This window comes from Eschrichtius robustus, chromosome 11, assembly GCF_028021215.1.
Source record: "Eschrichtius robustus isolate mEscRob2 chromosome 11, mEscRob2.pri, whole genome shotgun sequence".
Classification (NCBI taxonomy): domain Eukaryota; kingdom Metazoa; phylum Chordata; class Mammalia; order Artiodactyla; family Eschrichtiidae; genus Eschrichtius; species Eschrichtius robustus.
This window is the reverse complement of record NC_090834.1, coordinates 84281959-84291538: the sequence shown is the minus strand read 5'-3', so window position 1 is coordinate 84291538 and position 9580 is coordinate 84281959. Positions and strand designations below refer to the sequence as shown.

Sequence of the window (9580 nt, the reverse complement as noted above, 5' to 3'; positions counted from 1 at the left end):
GCCTGCAAAGCTCCATTTTCTAAGCCTAAGGCTACCAGCCAATTGTCAATTATGGGCATCCCTGCTATTTGTCCAATGCATCTCCTTTTGGCTAAGGCCAGAGATGGTTTTTGTTGCTTCAAACCAGGGACTCTGAATGATGTTTTACTCAGCTCCACAGTCATGAGGAAGTATTAGTGATGGAATGCTTTCCTCAGTCAAGTCATACATTTACACATATAACCTCCAAAATTAAAGAAAATGTGTTCCATTGAAAAAAATGGAAAATATGGTCATTTGACAATTAAAAACATCTACAACCATGTCATCTCAGATGGTGGAAACAGCACAATTATTCCATGGTGTTGATCTTCAAGTTTCATCAGCATCATCTTATTCTTTCAAAAATAATCATGAAAAAAAGCAAAAATTAAATAACTGAAATGAAACAAAGACTTTCTACACTTAATGAGAACTGCCTGGGAAAAATTCCCTTACTTTTCTCTACCCTATCTATGTTCAGAATATATCACATCTGTTAACTATAGGCTGTAAAGAACATGTATTTCTAAGATTAAAGGCTGGTTTATAGACCTTTGTTCATGTAAGATGTAGCAAACTCATAAAACTCTTGCTACGTACAAAGTCTGCGCTAATGTATTTTTGGCAAATACTATACTCCTAAGCCCTGGTTTACTTATCTGCTGTCAGTAAGAAAAGGTAAGAGGACATGCTGTCCTGGAAACTCATAATGTATTTCCATCACGCTGGTATCACTTTGAGGCCAATTCATAGAGTATATATTACTCTTCTTGGCTATTTACATTAAGACTCCATTTAAAAAAAAATTTTCCTTTAGCCTTTCTGTCTTCATTAATGAAACATGCTACATTAAGAAATTTCTGCTTGGTTTTCCTTCCTGTTTCATATAGAGATTCATGTGTAATCTGCAAAGCAGTCTGAAAAGAATGGCATAAGCAGTCAAAATATTTACATATTTCCCTGTAAAATATTTCATAGAAAGATTTAACAGGCATAAGTAAGCTATGACAAGCATGTTCACTTATCTGAAGAGAAATACTTTGAGCTGATTTCTTGGCACTGAGAGGAAAGCTGGTTAAGTGACATCTCCTTTTATGGGATGCAATGATTAAACCCATGAGTTGTGCTTACCTTCTCTAAGAGGGTCAGTTTTATATGGAGTTGTTTTCAGTAAAGCTCAGTGTACTATACCTGAAATTATAGAATATGTCACTAACATCAGTAAGTAAAGCAAAGCTAAACATTGAAATTAAAACAAAAGAAGAAATGAAAAAAAAAAGCAAAAGCAATAAACCATCACTACCAAAAACAAACATAAAATTGTATGAGAGTGTAGTAATATATAGATGAATAATTTCACAAAAAACTGAGAAAACCGTGAGTGCTCAAATATTAAGAAATATCTTACATTTGAAGATGAGAAATAGGGTATCTCAAAAGAGGGTTTTAATGAAATGATTTTTCTATAGGCTAAATGTAGGGTTTTTTTATTGTTGTTTTTTGTTTCTTTGTTCTGCATGAATTGCGAGAGAAATATAACTGGAGAATATTGCCATGATCTCTTGCAAGACCTTTTTTCAATAAAGAGAGGAATGAACGGGGACATTTACTGATCCCAAAAGGTAAATGCCCAAGCTCAGAAACCCCTGTCTACTTCCCAGAGGAGCAAGCTGTAATTTCACAAGCTATGTAGAAGGCTCATAGATTCTCCAATGCTGAAGTCATCAGCATTTCACATCAGAGACTATGCTGAAGGGCGTAAAATGATAAATACTGGGCATCCAGAAGCCCAGATTCCTAACTCATCATGATGACCTGAACTTCATCTCTATTTCCCGCTCTTCTTTACCTGGCAGTTGAAGATAATTCCTTTCTCTCAACATTGATTTCCGAAGTGAAATGAGTAAAAAGTTGATAGCATTTGCAAAGTACCCTACTTTGGTGAGGAGTGGTAACTTGGAATAAAAATGCTGGATCCACTCCTATTATGCCAGAAAGAACTGGCTGCCACAGCCTCCCCACCAAGAGTACCATAATATATTGCTTATCGGTAAGAAGCCTCCTTGTTAGCAGCTCTGATCACAGAGGTTTCATTCTAATCTATCTCAAATTGCTCAGCTTGGAAATACATAGGCAATAATTCCTGTCTAGCAGGATTTCAATAGCCTCATAAATTCTACTTTGGGAAAATATTCAAACTAAGATATCCGTTCACATTGTTCACCACCTTATACTCATTTGCACAGAATAAGATGTCAAATTGAGTATCTTAGAAGATGCAGTTCTGGTTGTTCAGCATTTGGATTGATTCTCTGCCATTAGAAAAAAAAGAAGAAAGAAAGAAAAAAAAAAAGGGTGGTCAAGTGAGACAGGGCTTCCATCTTAACCCAACTGCTAAGGATTTAGAGGATGACAATCTGCCCATTCCGACATGACTCTCAAAGGAGCTGGTGGCAGTTGTCAATTTGTGTCTTCAATTTAATTTGTTTTTCAAGGCATTTTTAAACCAAATGGAGTTGTCCCACTTTTTAAAAGTTTAAATGTGTTTTTCTCCCTGAGTTTAGAGATATCTGTTAAATTTTTTTAATAAAAGAGGATATTAAAAAGCAATATGCAAATATTAAACTGTGGTCAAGATTTTTTAAAAACTGAGCGAAAAGAGATAATCATATTTCTCTGAACTTTTCCCGCCTAAACTCCTGCATTCTGCCCCAGAAATAATAAGATGGATGGACTATTCTGGGCTATAAAAGAGATTCAACTATTGGGAGACATTTCAACTCTTTGTTTGAACAAGATAAAATATTTTTATAAAAAAATCTCTGTATCTATCACTTTGAAAGGCAGTATGTATATAGGATCAATTTAGAACATGGAGCATAAAGTTTGAAGTCACAGAGATTGAGGCTCTAATCCTGCTTTAGCAAGTCATAGCTGTGTTACTTAATTCTCTGAGCCTCTTTCTTCATCAATAAAATGGGACTAATAATAGTATATATTGCATGAGCTTGTTGTGAATATTAAATGAGATGTCAAATGTAAAGTGCCTACTAGTTTATTTCGGATAAGGCACTTAAAAAGTTTTAGTTTTATCAGATAGCTAGATGACAGATAGCTGAATAGGCCAATAACTGTTCTCATGAACCTTTGCCATGGCTGCATACCTACTTTCCCTGGGTACCTAGGCTTTATTCACTTTATCTCCCCTGGATTTCTGCCCTCCCAGTGGTAAGCTCATTTATTCTTTTGACATTTGCTGCCAGCCCTCTGTGTACCAAACACTGTGATATGTGCCCAGAAGGCAGAAAGAGCCAGATATAGTTCCTGTCCTCCAAGAGCTTTCAGATGCATATATGAGAAGGGGCCAGTGGCGGAGGGATGTTGACAGTATTTATAATGTATACAACGATGAGTCATGATAGGGATGTATAGGAGTGACTAATCTGCCTTCTTTGGGGTGGGGTGGAGGACATAGCTAACTATATGGAGAAGACTTCTACTGAGCTGAATATGATTTAGGAATTAATTCCCAGCATAAGGAACGGCAACACGCAAAGAGAGTGACCTCCTGCAAGAACAAGGGGGTGGATGTGCTTAGAATTCAGGGAAGTTTCAAGAAGGTAGTAGTAAGTGTATGGATGGGACATCATCTAGAATTACTGAATTCAAAGCTAGAATTAACTTCATGGATAATAATAAAAGCAATAATAACAGCAATAATTATATACCATTTGTTATGTGCCTGGACATTTTTACATATCAACTCCTTGAATACTTAGAAGCACTCTGTGATATAAATATTATTATGATCCTCATTTTAGAGAATAGAAAGCCTGAGGTATAGAAAGATTAAGCCATTTCCCAAAGGATATCCCATCTAGTAAAAGTAGCAGAATTGAGATTCAAACCCAGTCCATCTAGGTCCTGAACCAGAGTCTCACACACAATGGTACTCTGTTTCTTTGCTTTTGTGTTTTCAGTTAAAGTAGCTTGTACACAACAAGATAAATGATTGGAGCCCTTGGTGAGTGAGTGACCTCCAGCTAAAGTGGCTTTATCAGCACTACCCTGACAGGCTGCCACTAGAGAAACAAAATTACCTAATTGCCTAGCCGTCTGTAGTTAACAGTAACATTAAACCCTTGCGGCTAAAATTAGACCACAGAGTGTGCTCATGATGGTTAACGAGCAAAGACAGGAAATAAAGCCCAAAACACAAACCAGTGAAGAAGCAAGGTATGAAGGCTTTGGCATAACGTCATGCTCAGTGTATCTGTGACCCCTTGGAATCAAACATTCCTTCTATGGGCACCACACAGGTATGCATCTATAAAATGGTGGAAATTCCTACCTCAGAATGCTGTGAGGATCCAATGTCACGTGTTAACCCTTAGACTGAGACATAGTAAAGAATGGTTGTTAATATTTTTCCTTCCTTTATTCTTTTTTTTTACCTCTCCATTTTTTACTTTTTTCCTTCCTCCCTCCCTCCCTCCTTTCCTTCCTTCCTTCCTTCCTTCCTTCCTTCCTTCCTTCCTTTCTTCATCTTTGTCTTTCTCCCTCCCTCTCTTCCTTCTTACTTTCCTTACTCTTAATTCTTTCTTCTTAATTACCATCTAGTAACTCTTCCACTTCCCTGAATGGTCTTTTGTCATTGCATCTAGTAATAAAACTTTAGTGACAAAAATAGGGAGAAATACACTAATTCTGAGAATGGTTGATAATTATTCACCGAACTACTGGATGACTTAGGAAAAATTGTGATGTTCTAATGTCATTTTGAAAGCTCAGAATCATGGTCAGTATTGAGCTACAGACATTCCCACTATGAAATATGTTAGCCTCTCAAGATATCAGTTATTGTAATACCACACCCTTGCCCTACCACTCAAGGACAACTGTTTGTTAACTCATGTAATAAGATTACTCTTTAAAAAATAATTTCATCAGTGTTACATTACAATCATAGATTTCAGGGTTGAAAGGTATCATGATAGGAATGCATCCCAGAACTTAGACAAGCTAAGTAGTAGGTCTGAGCTAGAAAAAAATATACATTCATTCTGAGAGGACCTCTCTTTACCTTAAATTTATATATACAATTTATTCAGGGAAAAATACTTTTTATGCTATGCTTCCTCTTAGTTTCATACATACTTATTTAATGACCCATGAATATACATTGCACCCATATTTTCATTTATGTACACATGATATCAGTGGTAAGAATTTTCACAAAACTAATCTTTCCAGGTTTGAAAGAAACTGTTTTGATACCAAAAGAAGTCATAATTTATCTTTTTTTTTTTTAACATTCTATCCATTAGCTGTTTGTCTTATGAATGAAAGTATGAAGCAAGTAAGTAATGTATTCATGTGCCATCTCCTTGGGTATATAAAGGTTAAGAAAAATTGATTACAAACAAATGAGATCTATGACAAAGGCAGAGGAGTAAGGTGAGCAGCCCCCCAGATTAATCAGCATATAAATTAAGCTTGCTCCCAGACAAAAAGTAGAACAGGAAGCACTGTCATCAATAATCTACTATGGCAAGACAGTCTCCAGGACGAATACTAATGAGTATAAGCAAATTGTAGCTAGATGAGTAATATAAGTTCTTACAAAGTTAAAAGAAAAAGTCTGAACGTTTTCTAGTCTGTAAACTATACATATTAAAAATATCTTATTATTATTACCAGCAAAAATGCTATCACAGTAATTGATTACCATTTACAGAGTACCTACAGAGTGCCCCATACTATGCAAAGAACTTTTCATATGTTTTTTTTCTAGTTTCCACATTCCTTTAACAAGGTAAGTATTATTACCTTTGTCTTACAATTCCAGCAACTGAACCTCAAGGAGTTTAAGTGTTGTAACTGCAGATCTGTGACTTGAATCTAGGTCTCTCTGATTTCAAAGGCTATACACTTTCCACAGTGTAGAGAAAGACTGAAAATATTTTTCAAAAGCATATGATTTTAGTGACATAGTCTGTTTTTATAATCCTGGTGCTCACTGACCAATTGTTATCTTCAGTTTATCTCAGAAGTTATACATATTTCTTCCAGTATCCAGTATCTTTAACTACCTAACTTAAGGTATTCTAGAAATGACCGTCTATAAAAAGATTTGGACAAGTGAAAGGTAGAGATGATAACCTGAGGTACAAACAGTTTCTAAGAGAATGAACTCTCCTAAGGAGGAAAGATTCTTTGATGGTGACCTCACCGCATTTTACTTTACTTTACACAAAGGGTGTTTTCCACAGCCCCCCTTATTCTTCCTCTCTGACTGCCCCTCAATTTTCTTCTGTTAAGAACAAGAATACATGGAAATTCTATCATTGCAAGCCGAGCCAACATGTATAATTATAAAATTTTCTGAGGAAAAAAGTAGCCATGCGTGGCTACTAATTCTTAAATGGACTATCATGAATTAGGGATGTGTAGGAAATTTGCAAAGTTTTGAAATATTGACAATAAAATTGCATATGCTATGATTGAGAAAGAAAAGGAAGAAATTAAATATTTATGTGACTGTGAATAATCTTTTCTCTCTAAATCAGTAAAATACTTTGTAAATTTCAGGTTGCAAAATTATTCAAAACATCCTTGAATAATGTCTTTAAAAAGTGTTTAATAGTTAGAAACTCACATAACTTAAATTTCCAACATGACACATTATGGTATCTATCCATGTAATACTATACTATGTAGTCACCTGTATGGTAATGTAGGACTGTATTTATAAACAAGAAATATACCTACATTAAACTGTTAAGTGGAAAAGTATTATAGATTATAAAAATATTAAACACAGTATGAGCCCATTTGAAAAAGCATATTAAAAAACACATTTTTTTCATTAAGGTAACATAATTTTATAAATTTTGGATGTATGAATTGCTTTGACAGTTAAGTCAAAATCTCTGGAAGTTACATATTAAAGGAGAAAATTAACGTGATTATATTAAAATAAATCATAAAATTCAGTAGCCATTCTTTTCTTGTTTGGTTGGTTGTTTATTTGTTTATTTATTTATTTATCTAGGCTGCATTGGGTCTTCGTTGCTGTGCGCAGGCCCCCCTCTAGTTGCAGCGAGTGGGGGCCACTCCTCACCACGGTGTGTGGGCCTCTCATTGCGGTGGCCTCCCCTGTTGCAGACCACGGGCTCCATGTGCCCAGGCTTCAGTAATTGCAGCATGCGTGCTCAGTAGTTGTGGCACGTGGGCTCAGTAGTTGAAGCGTGCAGGCTCTAGGGCACACGGGCTTCAGTAGTTGTGGCACGTGGGCCCAGCAGCTGTGGCTTGTGGGCTCCAGAGCTCAGGCTCAGCAGCTGTGGCGCACAGGCCCAGCTGCTCTGTGGCATGTGGGATCCTCCCAGACCAGGGCTCGAACCCGTGTCCCCCGTGCATTGGCAGGCGGACTCTCAACCACTGCGCCACCAGGGCAGTCCCGGGAACAGTCTCCTGTGGGTTCCCCAAGGCCTCTCCAAGCATCTTCTCAATGTTTCTCATTATGGCCACTTTCTGATGGGCTTTGAGAGGATATTCAGTTCTCTTAGGGATGGGGGCCCCCTTATACCAGAAGTACACAGTGATGGTAATGCCCCCATTTAGTAATGACTCTGTGTGATGCCACCAGTACATTGAGGTGTAAAGAACATCACCAGGGCCAACCACTGTTCCATAACCAACCACGTTCTGGAAATTGGGGAACCTCTTGTAGTCAGGATTGTCAAAGTCCACCTGGCTCTGTCTGTCACACGGATGATGAACAGGATATGGGTAGAGGCACTCAAACTGAGCCGGAGGGAACAAAATGCATCGCTTGTAGTCTTTTATCTGAGCAAAGAAGTTCTGTTGCTCATCATCGTGAGCAGGTGTCACATTTCCTTCCACGCCAATAAGCAGCAGGTTAGAGGTCAGCTGCCCCCAGCCACGCTTTCCCTGTTGCTTATTAATCCAGTTCCAGTGAAAACCCAAGAAGTCCATGACAGTCTTCCTCCTCACAGTGTCGTTGAGTGTTTGCTGCAGATACGACCTCTCTTCACCTCCTCACTGCTGTATATTCTGCAGTTTCTCAACAAACTCACGAAATTTCATTTCTTCCCTATTGGACCTCAGCTTAAAGTTCTGGAAATTAGCCATCTTCTTCTCATCATAGTGCAAGAACTTGTGGGTGCTGGCACTGTACACAGAGAAGTCTCTGTTGTCAATATTTTCTTGCAGTTATTCAAGGCCCCATTTTAGGGCAGGATACACAAGATTTGTGTCTGTCATCACCACAGGCTCCTCATTCTCAGTAAGCTCCTCTGCCCCGGGGTTGCTCTGACTGAGATGCAGGATGGGCCAGGTCGGGAAGGTATAACTGAGTAGTTGGGACTCATCCCAGGCGGGGCCGGGGGCCTCAGCCTCTTCCCGGGGTTCTCCAGAGCCCGAGGCCGCAGCCTCCACCGCAGTCGCCGCCCTCAGTAGCCATTCTTAATACATAATGCATATTAACATTAAATTTTGGCTTACAAAACCCAGAAGTTGATATTCAAATCCCCCCTTCCCAACAGCTGACAGACTCTTAAACTACATTTATGTTATGTTATGTTATATGTTATATTTAGTGTGAGGGTCCAAGTAACCCAAAATAAAACAGCAACTGGTAAGCTTAATTTACTGTGATTGCATGAAGAATTCAAAATTTTAAAAAGAAACTGGAGAGATTATTTTTAAATACATATGGAACAAATAAATATGTAGTAATTTCTAAGAAACTTTTTGAAAAAGAGATGAGAGTAAATACCTTACCACATATAAAATTTACTATGCTGGTTATTGAAATGAAAACAGCATTTCATTAGCATAAGCAAAGACCAGAAACAAAGTAAAAGAACAGAAGATAATTGAAAAATAGAAGATGGAGTTCAGGGCTGCCCAAAGAGTTAGCATTTGAAGAGGAAAAGCCTGGAGAGTGAGGAAGTTCAAAGAAGAAACCCAAAAATCTACATTCAAATCCCCCTTTCCCAACTGCTGACTGACTCCTAAACTACATAAATATATAAAAATAATATATATTATAAATATATGTAAATAATATGTAAATTCTATTATATTATTTATAGAGTGAGAGTCCAAATAACCCAGAATAAAACAGCAAATGGGAGGTTTAAGAATGTATCTCAGCAGCCACACCAAGAAAACAAAAATGAAAGTTTAATCCCTATGGAAGTAAAGAAGCATTTGCAAAAATTTTAGTATTTCTCAGTTTTCACCTCAGAAGGGTGCCATCCTAGGATTAAGTGCCATATTCTAGAAGTGAGGACTATGTACTACATGTAAGGGCAAAATTTAAATAGACCTATCTTGACAAAGCCTAAAACTAAGTCTGACCAGGACTATAGTAATCTGCCAGCCATCTGTGTACCAGATGAAAAACCTTAACATGCTTTAGAGAAATGTCCATCAAAAGAGTCCCTAAAATGTTTCATCCATCAAGCCAAAAGTTATGAGACATGCAAAAACAAAAACAAAAACAAAACCCACAGAATCAAATAACTGAAAG

The 9580-nt window shown here is 37.4% G+C and overlaps 1 protein-coding gene across 1 annotated transcript in view; it reads right to left on the bottom strand.

Annotated features, from left to right (window-relative positions):
- Positions 1 to 293: 293 nt before the first annotated feature.
- LOC137772245 (hypoxia-inducible factor 1-alpha inhibitor-like) overlaps positions 294 to 9580 on the bottom strand; it is a 155318-nt gene continuing 146031 nt past the window's right edge. Inside the window, 2 exon segments of the mRNA XM_068556110.1 lie at positions 294 to 377; positions 7471 to 8507. Coding sequence (XP_068412211.1) covers positions 294 to 377; positions 7471 to 8507 — 1121 coding nt within the window.